We start from the raw sequence: 19,309 nt of genomic DNA on the forward strand, positions 1-19,309 counted from the left end.
GTGATCCGCCTGCCTCTCTCGGCTTACTGCAAGCTCTGCCTCCCGGGTTCACGCCATTCTCCTGCCCCAGCCTCCTGAGTAGCTGGGACTACAGGCGCCCGCCACCAGGCCCGGCTAAGGTTTTGTATTTTTAGTAGAGACGGGGTTTCACCGTGTTAGCCACGATGGTCTTGATCTCCTGACCTCGTGATCTGCCCATCTTGGCCTCTCAAAATGCTGGGATTACAGGCATGAGCCACCGTGCCCGGCTCTTACGATTTTCTTAATTACATTTTCTCTTAGCTTACTCTATGGTACACAGTGTAGTACGTATAACATACAAAATGTTTTGACTGTTTATGTTATCAGGTAAGGCTTCTGGTCAACAGCAGGCTATTAGTTGTTTTGGGGGACTCCAAAGTTATACAGATTTTCGACCATGACGGGTTGGTGCCCCTAATCCCTGTGTTGTTCAAGGGTCAGTTGCACCAGCATAATGCTAGTCACATGTGAAATACGTCCAAGTGCACACTGGGGTCTCAGCAGGGCTGGTTTTCCCCTTGGAACCCTCTCTTGTATCACAGTCATGGGAGACTGAGGCACAGAAACAGAATCTAATAAAGCAGGGTAGAACTTGGGTTCTAGAGCAGTTTCCTGATAATCCACCCCAAACCAGGTGAGGCTGGCATCCAGCCCACTCGGGGCCCTGCCCAACCACTCACACCCCCTCCCCAGCATGCAAGCCCAATCCTTGCCCGGCCTGGTGCCATTTTTCCATGGTACTCTGGTGGTGGTGGTTCACATCTGGAGTCTAGACTCGCAGGCTCTGCGGGCCAGGCCTACCGCCCGGGCTGGGCCACACTGCCCGCTGTTTGCTCAGCTGAAGCTGGTTAATTGGAATTAGAGTGGCCTCTGTGGTGCCGGCTGGCCGGGCGGGCCCTGGTCCGCCGCTCCGGAGGTCTGCGGAACATCTGGCTGGGCCAGGACAGTCATTAGGTGGCAGGCGCTCGGCGCCACTGCCACCTCAGCCTCTGCCGGGGGCTGGTGGTGACTCAATAAGGCCTTTGTGGGCCCTGGGCCACAGAGCCAACCATGCTGTGTGCCTGGGCCGCCTGCCCCATCTGCCGCCCTCAGAGGGGCCTTGTTCCAGGACCACATGGCCTCAGAGTCGGCTGGAGTGGGTAGAGATTCGAGAAGCCCCTGAAAGGGAACCCCCCTCCCTGAAAGGAAGAAGCCTTTTGAAATTTTCTACCCCTTTTCCTTCCTATAGAACCCTGGAGCCAGTAAAATTGGGTGGCTGGGGCTCAGGGATGCCCAGCACACCAGCCACAGTGACTTGGTCCCAGGGGTCTGGGGAGGAGCTGCCGTCCTTAGGAACCTGCAATTCAGTTTGGCTTGGCTAAGGTCAAATCGATGTCCATGGGTAAGCTGCCTCAATTCCCTCATCTGCACAGTGGGGCTAATAATAGCACATACAGCCCAAGACTCAGAAGGAAGTGAAATCCTCTATCAAGGTGCTTAGTACATACATGTCAATACCTAGTGAGGATATTACAATCATACTCCTAAGTCTCTGGTCATGATTGTCCTTTGGCCACTTCCAAACTGGAAGCCACTGTTATTTTCAGCCTTTGAACCTAAGGCTTGGGCAAGGGAGAGCCCTGGGTCTATCAGTCCAGTGGCCACCCGCTCCTGTCTGTTTCCCCACTCAGTGACCTCATACCAGGTGGGTGGATGAGGGTTGTGGCCACCGTTTGCCTGGTTTGGGGTGGTGCGGGGTCGGTCTCCTGCTGGCCAGGGCTGCTGTCTTCAGCAAACTTCAGCGAAACCCGGGCCCTGAGATTTCAGCTCTTAGGCCCCAGAAGGCCTCTAAGAATCACTAGGCTCAATCCTTCCCCACCCCAGCCTCTCTAGAGGTCCTGGCCCTTGTGCCATGACTGGCCCCACAGTAGTCATTTTGGGAAGAAACCCAGGAATGGGCAGAATGGGAGAGACAAAGCCTTGATCTTCAGGGCAACCTAGAGTCTGAGCCCTTGCCAGCCGAAGCCATATGGGCACAGGGACCAGGGAGGCTGGCAGGTTCTACAGTTACTGCTTCCCTTGTGAGTCAGGTCAGCCCTGGGTACTCCCCACCACTCTCACCACGGTGAGTGGGAGACTCTCACCTGCTAACATCCTTGCTGCCCCCAAGTATTTCGAGGAAGGTGGTGAGAAAAGTGCTAGCTGGTGAGAGAAGGGCTTGTGGGCCCCCTCTACTGGCTAGAGTGTTTTAGGGGTGCTGGGCTGGCCAGGCACTGGGGTGGGCACCCTTAAGGGGCTTGCAGAAAAGATTCTGGGTGGGCAGGTGAGACCTAGAAAACCTAGGGCAAGACACTGGGTGCTTACACAGAGAAACTTCCAGGAGCACAGTGGCCCGCCCTGGCCATGGGATGAGTTTTTAATGTGAGGCAAAATCAGTCCACAATACAAAATCTAAAAATCACACCCACTTTTCCCACCTGGCTCCCGGGGAAGGGGGAAGCTGGAGGTTTCTTTTGCCTGCAGGGTGTGGGGAGGAGCAGAGGAGGGCCAAGAAAGGGAGAGGGAAACAAGAGGCCACAGAGGCCTGGCTAGAGGTATCCTGCTGCCCCCTGCCCTGTCCTGGAGCTGCCCTCGGCCTCCTGTGCCCTCTGCCCATGCACGCCTGTGTGGGCCCAGCCCCCATCTGTCTGGTCTGGCCCTGAGAGGCTCGGGCACCAGCCGCATCATTTCTCTTTCTTCTCCAGCCCCTTCGATGCTGATGCCTCTGTTCCCTCTTTGGATTCTGTCACTGCCACTGGATCCTTAGGATTTGACTCCTCATAACTGACCAAAAAACAAAACAATAAAAATACATTTAGAGGAGAGGGTGAGCAGAACCTTGGTTGTCCCCTTCCCCCACCCCCATCCTAGGAAAGCGCCTGGTCACATGCGGAGCGTCAGCCCTGTGTCCACTGCCCAGCATCTAACAGCGCCTGGCCCCAACCCTATCACATGCCCTCCTCAGGCAGGCTGCTCTGCTTTCTCTGAGCCCAGGGGTACCAAGAGGCAGCAAGGGCAGCAGCCAATGGAAGAGAGGTTGGGCCTGGGCTTGTGTGGGCCAACTTCAAGCTTCCTGAACCTTCTGCTGTAGCGTGGAAAAAGGGGCGGCCATGACAAGGCTACAAGAGATGGAGATAGGCTGCCTCCCAGGGCACACGGCATGCATCAAACAGCTCAGCCCCAGAGGTGAGGGCACTGCTGTACTGGCAAGTGGCAAGGTGCTGCTTTGAAGACAGACACCTTGGCTTAGCTCCTGCTATGGGCTTCATTTTTCGAGCAACTGAGTTCATGCCAAAGACAATACACATCTTTCCTCACCAGATCAACCCTGTGAGGCAGGAATGTGCGCACTTACAGATGAAGAAAGTGACTTGCCTAAGGTTATACATATACCTTGAATGGTAACAGTATCTACTACTGCATGACAAGGGCCATTTCCATCCACTATGATGTGGGCCCCGCATTACTGGTGAGGGCAGGAAGCTTCGGGGTTGTCCTGCTTCCCAGCCCCATGGCTGGGTGCAGCCACTGCCCCGTAGTTGTGGAGGAGCTGCTCTTGCGGCCTACTCCTGGCAATGGTCCCTGCCCTATGCACTGGAGCTGCAGTGTCTGCCCTACCTTGGGCCCCGGGGCAGTAGGGGGAAGCGGGCAGGTGGGCACCCGCTGGGCATTACATGGCGCTGGGATTCTGCGGGCGCCGGCGGCGAGGGCCAGCTAGCTTCTGCTGCATGGAGTCGGCCAGGCTGGCTGGGGAGCCCGAGACTGTGGGGAAGTGGGTGAGCCTCGGGGTATGAGGCAGGATTTCCGCCGAGGACTCGTAGCTGTGTGAGAGACAGAGAAGAGACAGAAAAAAATAGATGGATAGGGAAAGACTAAGGGAGGACAGAGACTTCCTTTCCAAGGAGCAGAGAGCAGAACCGTCTTGTTTTTACCTATTTTTGCACTTCCAGATTTTATGGAAAGAAGCTGATATTATTTGGAGAATGAAAAAAGAAAAGATGCACCTAGACAAAGGCATATCAGGCCGCTGTGCAAAAGAACAAGCATGCTCTAGAAGTGTATGTGCTGCTGTAGAAACACCTCTAAGAAATACCATAGAAACCCAAGGTGCAGAATGCTCCAAGAATGCCACCGTCTGTGCAAGAAAAAGTATACACACGTCAGTGTACAGGTGTCTGAATGTCTGTGTAATACTGCTGGCCTCTGTGGGGTAGCTGGAGCATGAGGGTGCTCTCTCAGCTACAGCTCTGGAATTTTTAACTATGTGAATGTGGTACCAATATAAAAATAAGTAAATCAATAAAAAAAGGAGGAGAATAAAAGGGAAAAGTAAAACAAAAGGTGGAGAATCAGGAGAGAAATGGGGAGAAAGGAGGGAGAGAGAGACAGAGATCACTTGCTTTTTAACCCCAATCTAAGAACGTCCAGGGTGGGAGCGGAGGGCAAACAGTGGGGGCAGGGTACCTGTACAGCAGAACATTTAGCACCAAGCAGGTAAAGGCCAGGGGCACTCTCTGCCTTGTGTATTCAGAGCTTTGCCTGATGAAGGCACAAAAGCATTGGGTGGTTACCCCAAGGGGAGGGGCAGGGAAACCTGGGCTGGATGGGAGGCAGAGGGAGGGTGAGGGGTGGGTGCCAAGCTCAGGGATCGGGTGCCATGCCTGCTCCCAAAGCTCCCTGAGACCTGTCCCCAAGTTCACCCCTAGCCCCCACTTGCCTCAGACCACAGAGCTTTGCTGGGCGAGGCAATGTGGGCAGGCAGGCTGGGGGCTGGGGATTCTAGGCAGGACAGGGAGGGCAGAGGCAGGTCCGGGGGAGGGGTGAGTCACAGGCTCCCCTGCGGGGAGCCAGGTGCACAGGAGGCCCTGGCAGGCGCTCTAGGGACAGCTTGGAGGCCAGGCAGGTGGAACTGGGAGGAAGGCACCCGAGTAGGCAGCTTTAGTCACAACTGGCAGCTATTTCTAGGTCCCTGGCAGGCAGGGTCGGCAGTGCTGGGGGCAGACACCTGTTGGAGTCACGCAGGCCTTGGGGTATGGGTGGGGCTGTGTGCAGGGTGTGGTAGGTGTGGATATGGCTCTGGGGAAGGGGTATCTGTGTGAGATACTAACAGATAGAAAGCAGTGAGCTGTGGGTTAAAGCCACAGAGGCGAATGAACAGGGACTGACATCCACCTTCTACTCGGGGCACTTTCTACCACACTAGGGCATCCCACACGCCCCCTGTTCTATTACTCACATGTGAAAACTGAGGCCATGGGAGGGGAAGACATGCCTGAAGTCACCTGGGGGCAGAGTCACCTAGGGCTTCTGACAGTAGGCAGAGAAAAACCCACAACAGCTATTCTTGAGATCCGGCTAGCATTTGGATGGGGGGATGCCTAGAGGGCCCTGATGCCTTGCGCTCCCCTGGCTCCTGGCCCAAGGGAAGGTTCCCACTGGTGCCCACAGGCCAGGTACCCATGTACTGGTGAAAAAGGCAAGGGGTGGGGCTGGTGGCAGGAACAATGTTCCCCTAGAGAGGTGTAAAGATACCCTCAGCAGGTTCCACTGACTGCCAGCAGGCGCACTGGTGCCCATGAGGACATCTGCCCCCCACTGTGCCTTACCTGAACATCTCTGTCACTTCTCCCTTGGCCAGCGCCACCAGGACAGGAAAACCGATGCAGGCGGGGACCAGGTATAGGAGGGCAGGCTATGAGAGGACACAGGCTGGTGAAGCCATGCTGGGCACGGCACTGCCTCGGGGCCATGCCCAGCACCCCAAACCCCTCCTGGGCTGGACTGAAGGACAGTGACTGGTTCAGGACCATAGCAAGTCAGTGGTCCTGGGTGGGCTGCTCCTAATTTCCAGACAAGGGTTGCTCCTCCCGAGGGGGAATGCAGGAAAACTAAGAAACTCAAGCATGCAGGGCTTCAAGGGTTCCCAGGGGTTTGGCTGGCAGCATCTGAATCACCTGGGTCACCAGGTTCAAAAGGCAACTTCCTGGTTTGGTCCTACTCCCAGAGACTCTGCTTCCTGAGGTCTGGGGCTCACACCTGCATTTTAGCAAATGCTCCAGGAGATGCTATTATAGTGATGATGACGCCACAGCTGCTATGTAATGACTACTTGTTGCAGCCTGTATTAAGGTGACCTAGCTGGTCACTGGCTCCCCCAGGATTCCCATCCAAGCAATTTGGCATGTCTGTGCTGAGACTCCTGGTAAAGCTGGGTTTGGAGAAAAGGACAGTTATACTAAGACCCCGTTCATGAACATCTACTGTGTAGGCACTGAGCTTAGCCTTCCCAGGAAGTCAGCCCACTGCCACATCCCATGATGGTTATCCTTTTGCAGAGGAGGAAGACCAATGCTTCACAATGAGAGGGAAAACAGCCCAGGACTCAGAGACCCAAATCTTTTTTTTTTTTTGAGACAGTCTCTCACTCTTGTTGCCCAGGCTGGAGTGCAGTGGCGCAATCTTGGCTCACTGCAACCTCCGCCTCCTGGGTTCAAGCGGTTCTCCTGCCTCAGCCTCCTGAGTAGCTGGGACTACAGGTGCCCGCCACCATGCCCGGCTAATTTTTGTATTTTTACTAGAAATGGGGTTTCGCCACGTTCTCCATGGTGGTCTCGAACTCCTGACCTCAGGTGATCCGCCTGCCTCGGCCTCCCAAAGTGCTGGGATTATAGGCCTGAGGCACCGCACCCAGCCCAGAGTTTCTTCTTTTTTTTTGAGATGGAGTCTGGCTCTGTCGCCCAGGCTGGAGTGCAGTGGTGTGATCTGGGCTCACTGCAAGCTCTGCCTCCCAGGTTCACACCATTCTCCTGCCTCACCCTCCGGAGTAGCTGGGACTACAGGTGCCTGCCACCACGCCTGGCTAATTTTTTGTATTTTTAGTAGAGACAGGGTTTCACCGTGTTAGCCAGGATGGTCTCGATCTCTTGACCTTGTGATCTGCCTGCCTCGGCCTCCCAAAGTTCTGGGATTACAGGTGTGAGCCACCGCGCCTGGCCGAGTTTCTTTCTTTTTTTTTTTTTTTTGTGATTTTGAGATAGAGTCTTGCTCTGTCTCCCAGACTGGAGTGCAATGATGCAATCTTGGCTCATTGCAACCTCCGCCTCCCGAGTATCTGGGATTACAGGCATGTGCCACCATGCCCGACTAATATTTGTATTTTTCAGTAGAGATGGGGTTTCACCATGTTGGCCAGGCTGGTGCACTTGAGTTCTTTCACATGGAGTCAGGTCCCTTGCTATGTGCTCTGTAAGTCCCTCTAATTTCCCTCACAGCATTCCTCAGCCAATTTTTTTTTTTTTTTTTTTTTTTTTTTGAGACAGAGTCTCACTTTGTCTCCCAGATGGAAGTGCAGTGGTATGAACACGGCTCACTGTAGCCTTGACCTCCTGGGCTCAAGTGATGCTCTCACCTCAGTCCTACAAGTTGCTGGGCCTACAGGTGTGCGCCTCCATGCCTGGCTAATTTTTGTATTTTTTGTAGAGACTGGTTGTCAGCATTTTCCCCAGGCTGGTCTTGAACTCCTGAGCTCAAGTGATCCACCTGCTTTTGCCTCCCAAAGTGCTGGGATTACAGGTGTGAGCCACCATGCCTGGCTGGAGACTTCATTCTTAATGTAAAGCCAGTCCTTGGCCAGAAAAAAATAAGTCTTTCCCGCATGCCCTTGATCCTAACATTCAGACTTATTTCTTGCCATCTGCCATAGGTGGGCTGTGATCAATACAGCTTTATGTATATTAAATTATTGAATCTAACAGTCCCTAAGTAGGATGGGTGTGGTGGCTCATGCTTGTAATCTCAGCACTTTGGGAGGCTGAGGTGGGCAGGTCAGTTGAGGTCAGGAGTTTGAAACCAGACTGGCCAACATGGTGCAACCCTGTCTCTACTAAAAATATAAAAATCAGCTGGACGTGGTGGTGCGTGCCTGTAATCCCAGCTACTTGGGAGGCTGAGGCAGGAGAATTGCTTGAGCCCAGGAGGCGGAGCTCCAACGAGCTGAGATCACACCACTGCACAAAGGCAGAGGTGACCCTTATCTAGAGCAATGCTAGCACTGGGACTACCTGTGTGTTGGAGACCAAAGGACCCCATGGGACAGGGTCCCCTCATGTCCTGGATCCCCTTTCCAAGAAGGATTTTCAGAGAGGTGCCCACTTGGATGACTGGGGTTAAGGGCTGGGCTGCTGCTGGGGAGTAACACAGGCCTTGGGCCAGGGTTCAGGAGTTCATTAGTATGGAGTCCAGATCGCCACCCAGGGCCCAGCCTGACGTAGTGTTTGCGTTCATCTCAGCGCTGCAGTTTCCTGATAAAGGAGAGGACTCCTGTGTGCCAGAGTTCTGAATGGGAGCCTCTTCTCAGTCCAGCCAGGCAGAGGGTGAGGCTGCCACCTTGTGGCCACTGGGGGAATTGGCTCTAGGCTTGGACTCCAATAAGGAGCTGAGAGCTGCAGAGACCTCCAAAAGGCCTCTTAACTAGTCCTCCAAACCAGGTCCAGTCACTCTCTGTGACCCTTGCCATATGCATGTTACTCTCAGCTTACACGCCATTGAAGCCCTTGAGCAGAAGTGAGAGGTGGTTCCACAATGGTTGTTCTTGGTTTTTCTAATTATGGGCTAGGGGCCTTTTGACCCTCTATAAAGTTAATACTGTACTAGGACTAAATGAGTTATTAGCAAAAGAGGTTAGCACAGTGCCTGGCACAGAGTGATTAAAAAAAACCCAGCTTTTGTGATTAATTCAAAGTTGGCTCGTCTGTATTTGGACCCTGGGGAAGGGGAAAGGGGACAGAAGCAGCAAGCCCAGAGTTCCATGGTTACTGGGTGGTGCTGGGATTCACAACACGGCTCCCTTAGCCCCTGTTCCATGCTGCCTTTCCCATGGCCAGGGCTTGAGAGCCTGCGTGTGGTTTCCATGCTGACCCAGGTTTTAATCCTGGCTTTACCACATACTTGCAGTGTGGCACCTGAACTCATTTCCCCACCTGTTCACAAGGATCCTCATGAGTGCAGAGCCTGGCACGTGGAAGTGCTTAACAAACAGGAGCTCTTATTATTTCCAGTAGAGAGTAGGGCAATCCTGTCTGCTCACTTTCCCCTGAATCTTCCCCTCTCCAGGCCACACTGAGGGCCCCCAGTCCTTGTGCTATGTTGCTTCATTCTGTGGCGGCTCAGTACTCCATCCTCATCTTGGTGGGAGGAGGCAGAGCCTGGGCTACTTGGGAGTAGGGGGAGGGACGCCCCAATACCCAACACCCACTCCAATCCTGTTCTTCTCTGCCTGCTTCCCACTACCAAGGCTGAGAAGCCAAATCCTCTTTCCTGGACTCTCCTGTAGCCAGGGTGGCTTTAGGACCCCAATCTGGCCCATGAGATGCTGAGAGGGTTCTGGGAAAGTTCCTGCCTTCCTGATGAAGGCAGCAGGCATGGCTGTTAACGCTTTTCCCTCCTTCTTGCCTCTAACGTGCCCATGCTGCCTAGAGCAGTGGCAGCCATCTTGCAACCACAAATGGAAGGCCCAGAGAATCACAGACATGACTGCTCCAACACGTGGGGAGTGCCTATCTCTGGACTGCTTGCATTTACAAATAAATCCTCTGTAATTCCCTCTACTTGCAGTGAGGCGTTCCTGACACTCTGGTACCATCCTGCTCACCTGAGCATGCTTGAAGATGTGCATGATGAAGATGGTAAGGCCCAGGCCAAAGATGTAGGCTGCAAAGCTGGTGTAGAAGTAGGTGTGGGTATTCTTCTTCAAGCTTCAGGGAAGGTGTGAAGAAAGAGGAGGAGCGTTAGATATAGGGACTGGGGTAGTAATACCCCTTCTGAGGGAGCTGGGGAAGACCCTAGAGGTAGTTGGGGGTGACTGAACTCTGGGCTGGGAGTCTGGAGGTGGGTGTGCACGCTGATACTGCCTCCAGCTATGTGTCTCTGGACAAGTTGCTTTCCTTCTCTTAGCCTCAGTTTACTCATCTGCAAAATGGGAAAATGAGCTCATCTCCTTGGTAGTTATGAATATCAAATGCTGCAACTTATAACAGTGGCTGTAAGACTTTAGTCAGCATAAAAATCATCTGGAAAGCTTGTGAAAAAATGCAGGATTCTAGGTCCCACCCCCAGGGAGTCTGATCTAATAGCTCTAGAGCAGGGCCCAGGAATCTGCATTTTGTAAAAAACATCTGAGGTGAATCTCATACGGTTGGATAATGCTTTGAGAAACACAGATACAGAAACTGCAAAGGTAATTACTACTTTTAAGTGCAGTGGACGTAATAGTTCAGTAGCCTGTTTGTGGTACTAACTAGATGCTGGCTGCATGAATAAATGCCAGTGGCTTCCTGGAGGTGATTCATCCAAGATCAGCTTCAGAACAGATGAAGCATATACAGCCCAGCATTGCCATTACGTGACTTCCCTATCCAGTGCCAGCTCCATAACTTCTGCATGTCCCCAGCGCCTGGGATGTGCCCAGCCAGTACTATGGACTCAATTAACATTTGCGGAATGAATGAGTGCTTCTGACCCCCTTCTCTCCTTGTCCTGGGTGCTTCTAAGCCTTCGGCTGCAAGTACATTGAGAACTCACCTATCGTGAGAACTGGGGTACCAGTGACTCCCTTTGGGAATGTTGCACTGATTCTGGAATCAGCTGAGGAGCTGCTTATGCTGTGGGCCCAGGCTAGAAATGAGACTCTGTCTCTGAGGGTGCTGGCGGTTGAATCTGTCTCCAGCAAATAGCCTGGGGGCTTCTTATGGGTTTCACTTTGTATTACCTCTGAACAGCCAGGAGTAGAGATGGCTGGCACAGACATCCCTCTACTTACAGACTGGCCAGGTCTCTTCCAAAGGTGACTGTGAGCCCATATGCTCCTAAGGTTCGAAGTGGCACTACACAAATAACCCAGGTGTATGTAAGTGGGAAAAACCTAAGTTTCACATGGAAACTGGATTTCAATGATGCTGGTAGTAAGTTTCTCATTACCACTCTCACTGTTATTACTGCTTTTGCAACTATCAGGCATGAGGAAATCAAGAGAAGTTCACAAACCACCTCAAAGTTCAGTGCAACATCGCCAGCCCTCACAGGGATGACGGCATAAAATGATGGAGCTGTTGCTGGCGCCCCCTGCTGACGGCAAGTCCCGTTGCATAGGTGCATTAACTCGGATAAGACCTTTCCTGTGTTTTAAATGCTGACCTAAGTTGCCCACCTTCTCCCCCTCGTGCTCACTGTCTACAACAGACTGAAAAATGTCTGAGTAAAGAGAGGGCAGGGAACAGCTAGAGCAGCTGAGACATGGTGACCTGACCCTAGGCTGATAAAAGATGATGATGATGACTGCAACCAGGATTCAACCAAGAGCTACTGAGGTCAGTGTGTACTCAGCACTCTCTCCAGATTTCATGGTAGGAACTCTTGTTATTAACTCAAGATGAGAAACCAGAGGCTCAGGAAGGTCAGGCCACTTGTCAAGGTCACACAGTGAGAAAGCACTGTGAGTACCACCAGGCCCTTGTGGGTTTAAATCTCTTGGCCTGTGATTCTTAAAACAATTTTTTGACCACAAGCTCTTCAAACATTTAGAACTTCAAGATGCAAAATGCAGATAAACTCAGAATTGCTCTGGCTGCTGTGGGGGTGGAGGGTCTGGTCTCCTGAGGTACCTTCTCTGGGCTCCTGAAGGCCACTGGAGAATCCCTGGAGAAGCCCATGCTGGGGCAGGCCCTCACTCACTCACCTGATGTCAAAGCGCAGCAGCAAGGCAATGAAGATCCCTGTGGGAGAAAGCTGGGGTTAGAGAGTGGCAGGGAAGCAGCAGGGCAGTGAACTAACAGGAGACTGGGTCCTGGTCCCCAACCTGGTGTTCCGTCTTGGAGCAATCATTGGAGACCAAGGGTGTGGCCAATACTCTCAAGTGCCAGCAGAAAGTCCCATTTCTCTACCTAGAACAATGAGAGGGGCCCAGGATTTTGCTTTGGCCTGGGACTACAATGACCCAGCACCTCACCGCATCATACTATGTCACACTGTGTCTGCCCAAATGCTTATCAACTGCCTGTGTACCAGGCGCTATGGGAAATGCAGGAGTAGGCAACATCGCTGCTCCCACAGAGCTCAGCCAGGGGGACAGGGTAGCCACACTATGACATACCTCAAATAGTCACGGAAGTCATTGTGAGACTGTAACTGTTAAAGAGTGCTTCCACTTTGGAAGGCAGAGGTGGGTGGATCACGAGGTCAGGAGTTCGAGACCATCCTGGCCAACCTGGTGAAAACTCGTCTCTACTAAAAATACAAAAATTAGCCAGACATAGTGGCATGCGCCTGTAGTCCCAGCTACTCGGAAGGCTGAGGCACAGGAATCGCTTGAACTCAGCAAGTGGAGGTTGCAGTGAGCCGAGATCGCGCCACTGCATTCCAGCCCAGTGACACAGCGAGATTCTGTCTCAAAAAAACAAAACAAAACAAAACAAAACAACACAAAACAAAACAACAACAAGAAACAAAAGCAAAAATTAGCCAGGTGTGGTGGCAGGCACCTGTAGTCCCAGCTACTTGGGAGACTGAGGCAGGAGAATCGCTTGAACCCAGGAGGCGGAGGTTGCAGTGAGCTGAGATCACACCCCTGCACTCCAGCCTGGGTGACAGAGCGAGACTCCGTCTCAAAAAACAAAAACCTAAAAACCCCAAAATGAGCCAGGCATGGCGGTGCACGTCTGTAATTCTAGCTACTTGGGAGGCTGAGGCAGGAGAATTGTGCTTCCCATGTTGTGAGAAGGTCTAACAGGATGAGACCTAGGCTGCACGGGGGTGAAGGAGGGGAAAGAAGGAAGGCTTCCTGGAAATGCCACATGCCAGGGGGAGAGAACAGCATGTGCAAAGGTCCTGGAGAAAGAGTGCTCAGGAGACGTGGCAGGGACTGAGGGGCCACTAAGGCAGCTTGCCCACTGGCAGGAGATGAGGAGATAGACCAGCCCTGCAGGGCCCCGAGGACCATAGGGAGGAGTTGGGTCTTTATCCTGAGTGAAGAGATGCACTGGAGGAGTTCTGAGCAGAACAACCTAAACAGATTTTGAAAGAGGCCCCTGTGGCAGCTGCGTTGCTGGAGGGGGGAGGAGGAGGGGCAAGCAGTGGGCCGTTGGAAGGCTCCACAGGAGCACAGGAGAGGGTTACCTTGGCCCACCCACCGCACTCTGAAACTTGAAAACCAAGCCAATTGTAAGCAATGGTTCTGCTAAAAAAGAAAAAAGAAAGAGACATCCCGGAAGCCTAAGCATCCCCAAAACACAGCCAACCAGTCCTGTCCCTGTGCTATACACACACCCTGTGTGTCACCTCCCTCACTGGGCTCTGGGCTCTGAGTCTCATTTACTTAAAGGAAGGCACTGGTAAGAAGCACTGCCTGGCTGGGCGTGGTGGCTCATGCCTGCAATCCCAGCACTTTGGGAGGCCGAGGCAGGCGGATCACCTGAGGTCAGGAGTTCAAGACCAGCGTGACTAAAATGGTGAAACCCCATCTCTACTAAAAATACAAAATTAGCTGGGTGTGGTGGCGCATGCCTGTAATCCCAGCTACTCAGGAGGCTGAGGCAGGAGAATTATTTGAACCCAGGAGGTGGAGGTTGCAGCGAGCTTAGATTGCGCCATTGCACTGCCTGGGCAACAAGAGCAAAACTCCATCTCAAAAAAAAAAAAAAAAAACAACAAAACAAAACAAAACAACAACAACAAAAAAGAAGCACTGCCTGTCAACATATGATTAATTTTAAAGAGGGAAATGAATTAGTTCTCAATGAATACTCTGTAGGAGTAGGGAGTTGGTTGGGGAGAGAGCAGACAACTGCAGTTATTCTGGAATCAAGCTGGGAACTCAGTGCCCCCTGGCGGCTGATTTCTACAAGTGTTCTCCAACTAATCCAAGGGTCAGATCTCTGCCAGTGATTTTCACTCCTAAAGTGCATCTTGCCTTCCAAACAACGCTCCACTGTGATCAACTTACATTTATTGTGATTGCGGGACTACTGGGGATATATACAGAGGGTGGGGGAAGGACAGATATGCCGAGATGTCCTGTGCATGTCTCAAGCCCGGAACTTATGACAAGGACATGGGAAGTTTGTGTGGGTGCCTGACAGACCGTGCCCTGGAGAGTGAGCCAGATGCTTTACAGGACTCCATTTCTTTTGTCTGACGGAGATGCCTTCTACTGGGGAAGCAAGTCTCCCTGCCTCACAGCACTGCAAATTATGAAGACACATGGGTGCAAGCCCACACCCCCATGGCCTCAGGCAAGTCAAACCTCAGTTTCCTTATCTGTGAAATGGAAATGCCCTCTATCTCACTGGACTGTTGGGAGAAGTAAAGATAACATATAAAAAGTACCTAGCACCATTCTTTTTTTTTTTTTTTTGAGACGGAGTCTGGCTGTGTTGCCCAAGCTGGAGTGTAGTGGTGCAATCTCGGCTCACTGCAAGCTCAGCCTCCCGGGTTCATGCCATTCTCCTGCCTCAGCCTCCCGAGTAGCTGGGACTACACGCGCCCGCCACTACGCCTGGCTAATTTTTGTATTTTTAGTAGAGACGGGGTTTCACTGTGTTAGCCAAGATGTTCTCGATCTCCTGACCTCATGATCCGCCCGCCTCGGCCTCCCAAAGTGCTGGGATTACAGGCTTGAGTCACCACGCCCGGCCACCTAGCACCATTCTTGGTACACGACAGGTGCCTGATAAATGGTAGCTGTTGTGATTACCATCTTATTACTGCTAGTGCTGCTTAAGGAGCAGTTCTGACAGCGTAGCCTTTTTTGAAGTTGGACAGTGCTGGTCTGAGTCCTGGCCCTGTTGCTTACTAGTGTGTGAATTTGTATCATTCCCTTTACTTCTGAGCTTCAGTTTCCTCATTGGTAAAACAGGGAAAGCCTCTGTGTCACCTCCATGTGTCACAAAATGCAACTGTCACAAATAGAAGTGCCTGTATCACCCTAGGTGATCAGAATTGCTATAATATCCTACCCTGGAAAGTAAGTCAGCCTTTAATCTGCTGCTTTAAAATAATTCCTCTTCTTTTAAAAAATATAGATGGGGTCGGCCAGGGGTGGTGGCTCATGCCTGTGATCTCAGCACGTAGTGGGAGGCCGAGGTGGGCGGATCACCTGAGGTCAGGAGTTTGAGACCAGCCTGACCAACATGAAGAAACCCCATCTCTACTAAATATACAAAATTAGCCGGGCATGGTGGTGCATGCCTATAATCCCAGCTACTTGGGAGGCTGAGGCAGGAGAATCGAGAATCACTTGAACCAGGCCTCAGGTTGCGGTGAGCCGAGGTCACGTTATTGCACTCCAGCATGGGCGAGAGCGAAACTCCGTCTCAAAAAAAAAAAAAAAAAAAAAAAAAAAAAAAAAGAGAGAGAGAGAGAGAAATAATAATTATATATATATGTATATATGGTCTCACAATTTGCCCAGGCCAGACCTCCTTCTTTAAGGGACAGGGTCTCACTCTGTCACCCAGGCTGAAGTGCAGTGGCACAATCATAGCTCACTGCAGCCTTGAACTCCTGGGCTCAAACGATCCTCCTACCTCAGCCTCCAGAGTAGCTGGGACTACAGGCATGAGCCACCACGACTGGCTAATTTTTTTTTTGTAGAGATGAGGTCTTGCTATGTTGTCCAGACTGGTCTTGAACTCCTGGCATCAAGTGATCCTCCCCACTCAGCCTCCCAAAGTGTTGGAATTACAGGTGTGAGCCACTGTGCCCAGCTAAAACCTTCTTTTAAGCAAGCTTTTAACCCTCTCACTCTGAGGCTAGGAAGACAAGTATGTCCCTTGGGTTCACTGCCCCCACTACTGGGCCCAGATCAGCAGAACAGAACACCTGAGCCTCAGCCACTTCAGCAGCTCAGCTTTGCCATTAGTCTCTTTCTCGACTGGTAGTTTGAGCTGCTCCTGCCCCAAGGTGAGGCCAGGCTGTGGTTGCACAGGATGTGTTTTCCTGCTTGGATTGTGGACGGGGCCCGTGTCCATACCCACAGACACACTGACTAGAACCCACACACAGATCCAGGGGCTCGAAGGCCAGCTTCTGCAGACAAGCAGGTGTGTGTACACGTGCTCCTCTGCTGAGAGTGCAGACACAGGAGCCCACGTGTGTGTTCTCCCTGGAGACGTCTTGGCACAGGGAGGAGCAAGGGGGTTATGGCAATTCTGGTACATCTGTGATGCTTGCGGACACTGGGAAGGGGTATGTGTATGTGTGGGTGTGTGTGAGAGGGGTCTAGTCCATTAAGATTGTCATGAAATGTGCTTTTTCAGAGTGTACCTCAGTCTGTCATTAGACTTTTACTTTTGTAGTTCTTGAGCAACACCTGCTCACCTAGACCAGAGGCTCTGTGAAGACAGTCTTGTTCACTGACACCTGCCCAGGACCCAGCCTGGGGCATGGCACCCAACTGGCACTCCGTAAATGGATGTTAAGGGGGAACCCTTCACCAATCCCTGGCCTGATCCGGCCTTACCTTTTCTCTTTCTCAGCTGGTAAGCCTGTCTGTTTAGCAGTAATCCCCTTGCTCCAGGGAATACCCTCTCCACCCCTTTCACATGGCCCCCACCCCAGCAGGCTCACCTGGAATGACAACATCTCCAAGTCCCAGCATGGCAAAGTTGTTTGCTTCGAGGCCTTTCTCCAGCAGATCCTGGGGAAACACCACTGAAGAGGGAGACAGGGATGTGAGGAGTCAGCTGGAGCCCAGTTTACTTTTTTTTTTTTTTTTTGAGACGGAGTCTCACACTGTCACCCAGGCTGGAGTGCAGTGGCGCAATCTTGGCTCACTGCAAGCTCCATCTCCTGGGTTCATGCCATTCTCCTGCCTCAGCCTCCCAAGTAGCTGGAACTACAGGTGCCCACCACCGCACCTGGCTAATTTTTTGTATTTTTAGTAGAGATGGGGTTTCACCGTGTTAGCCAGGATGGTCTTGATCTCCTGACCTCATGATCCGCCTGCCTCGACCTCCCAAAGTGCTGGGGTTACAGGCGTGAGCCACTGCTCCTGGCCTACTTTGTATTTTTTTTTGAGACAGGGGCTTGCTCTATTGCCCAGAGCAATGAGGACTGCAATCGGGAGTGCAATGGCACGATCTTGGCTCACTGCAACCTCTGTCTCCTAGGCTCAAGTGATTCTCCTGACTCCTGAGTAGCTGGGATTATAGGCGCCCGCCCCATTTTTGTATTTCCAGCTTACTTTGACTTCTAACCCCCCATTCTTGTTGTATGAAACTCACACATTTGTGTTTCTGGGTGGGACGTGGGGGATGAGGAGGTGAGAGGATGCAGGGCAATGTCTCCATCTGGAGTCACATCTGGTTAGAGTGGGGAGGAATAGGGTCATCTAGGCTGAAGGTTTAATGCCTTTACTGAGCTATGTCAACCGTACAATTTCAATGCCTTTTTATAGCTATTGAACCCTTTGGTTAAATGGGATTGACCCTAAAGCCCAGTATATAAAAGAGCCACACAGTGCCAACATCTACAAGGTTTCCCATCTCACTATAACGGGTATGGACAGATGTTGGCCCTTGTTCTGAAGCAGGGTGAGCCCGAGCTATAAGCTCCTTCTGTATTTGCTGAGGGAGAAAAGGCCACACACCCGCAGATTGCTTCCTTAAAGCCCCTCACTCAGAAATCTTGCTGGACAGCTTGTTTGGATACATACAGATTAGGGAGAAACACCTCCCTCTGTATCTAGTTATAGCAAAAGGAGGTTATAACTGGATTTCATCCATAGGGCCTTGCAAGCAGAAGAGCAGTTATAAGTGGGCCTTAGAGGCTGACTTGTGGGTCTGTAGGTCTGAGTCCTAGTTCTGTGCTCTGCATAGGTTACTTACCTGCCTTAGTTTTGTCACCTGTGCAATGGGTAGACAACAGAACTGACTCCTCAGGGTGGTAGTGAAGATTAGATTATTTGTACACACCGTTAACTGCTACCTCATGCCTTCTTTACTAATCCAGTCCTGGTTTTGTGTGAGGCAGCCTTCCCAGGTGATAAGTATGGTGCAAGACTAAGCCAATCAGGAAAATCCTGTTCCTTGCATTCCTTCCTTGCAGGTAGGGGTCAGCCCTGGCCAACATTTTTTTTTTTTTTTTGAGATGGAGTCACGCTCTGTCGCCCAGGCTGGAGTGCAGTGGCGCAATCTCGGCTCACTGCAACCTCTGCCTCCCGGGTTCAAGTGATTCTCCTGCCTCAGCCCCCTGAGTAGCTGAAATTACAGGCATGCGCCACCACGCCCGGCTAATTTTTGTATTTTTAGTACAGACAGGGTTTCACCATGTTGGTCAGGTTGGTCTCGAATTCCTGACCTCGTGATCTGCCCACCTCAGCCTCCCAAAGTGCTGGGATTACAGGCATGAGCCACCACGCCTGGCCATTTAATTTTTATTTCTTTATACATATATATATATACATATTTGAGACAGAGTCTTACTGTCACCCAGGCTGGAGTGCAGTGGTGCGATCTTGGCTCACTGCCACCTTCATCTGGCCAACAATAGGTACACAGAGGTGCGTGCACAGGGATTCTGAGTAAGCTTGTGCTTCCCTAATACATGGATAGGTACCCTTGCCCTGCCTGCCTCTTCCTGCCTTGAATGCACAATGCACAGTGATTTACAGATTTTCTCTCTCGATCCTGGTACCATTCCATTCTGAGTGGCAGAGACTATTGTCACCATTTTACAGTTCTAGAAACCAGGGCTCAGAGAGGACAAGTCTTCTCCCCAAGGCCACACAGTCAGCAAGTGGCAGAGCTGATTCAAGTCCAGGCAGCCTGACTTCAGCATATGAGCACTTCACTGTTCTGCCTTTCTGCCACTGAGCACTAGTCCTGCAGTAGAAGGCAGTGGGTCTTCTCCCTAGCCCAGAAAACCAGACCCTAAGTATCAGAAACCAAATATGACAGCACCACTTCCCTGCTTGGAGCCTTCCAGTGGCCTACGGGGCAGTGTCCAAGCTCCTTAGAGTGGCATCCTTGGCTTCCCAAATCTGGCCTCTGCCCACCTCTTTCCAGCCTCTTTTCCCTGAACTCAGCTATGCCCACTCCCTGATTCTCTGCTCCCGGGCCCCTCCATGCACCTTCCTGCCTCCAGCCCTTTGCTAAAGCTGTACATTATCTTTCAAATGCCCATATTGCCCCTGCATGCTTGGGAAATGTGTATTCATCCTTCGTGACCCAGAAAACATTTTCCTGACACCCTGGCTGGGTTCTCTGGGCTTCCACACCCC

The 19,309-nt window shown here is 51.8% G+C and overlaps 1 protein-coding gene across 8 annotated transcripts in view; it reads right to left on the reverse strand.

The window, feature by feature from the left end:
• Positions 1-2,377: 2,377 nt before the first annotated feature.
• Positions 2,378-19,309, reverse strand: part of HM13 (histocompatibility minor 13) — a 55,414-nt gene continuing 38,482 nt past the window's right edge. For 2 of the 8 annotated variants that reach the window (XM_003273490.4, XM_030825409.1), the window contains 6 exons: positions 16,657-16,740; positions 11,771-11,807; positions 9,689-9,791; positions 5,646-5,731; positions 3,714-3,860; positions 2,378-2,823 (listed from right to left, as the gene is read on the reverse strand). In XM_003273490.4, the coding sequence (XP_003273538.1) occupies positions 2,724-2,823; positions 3,714-3,860; positions 5,646-5,731; positions 9,689-9,791; positions 11,771-11,807; positions 16,657-16,740 (557 nt within the window). In that variant the 3' untranslated portion in view covers positions 2,378-2,723. Of the gene's footprint in view, positions 2,824-3,657; positions 3,861-5,645; positions 5,732-9,688; positions 9,792-11,770; positions 11,808-16,656; positions 16,741-19,309 lie in introns of all 8 variants that reach the window. The other 6 variants (XR_004032936.1, XR_004032935.1, XM_003273489.4 and 3 more) reach the window with 4 other exon arrangements.

This window comes from Nomascus leucogenys, chromosome 13 (genome assembly GCF_006542625.1).
Source record: "Nomascus leucogenys isolate Asia chromosome 13, Asia_NLE_v1, whole genome shotgun sequence".
In the NCBI taxonomy this organism is placed as follows: Eukaryota; Metazoa; Chordata; class Mammalia; order Primates; family Hylobatidae; genus Nomascus; species Nomascus leucogenys.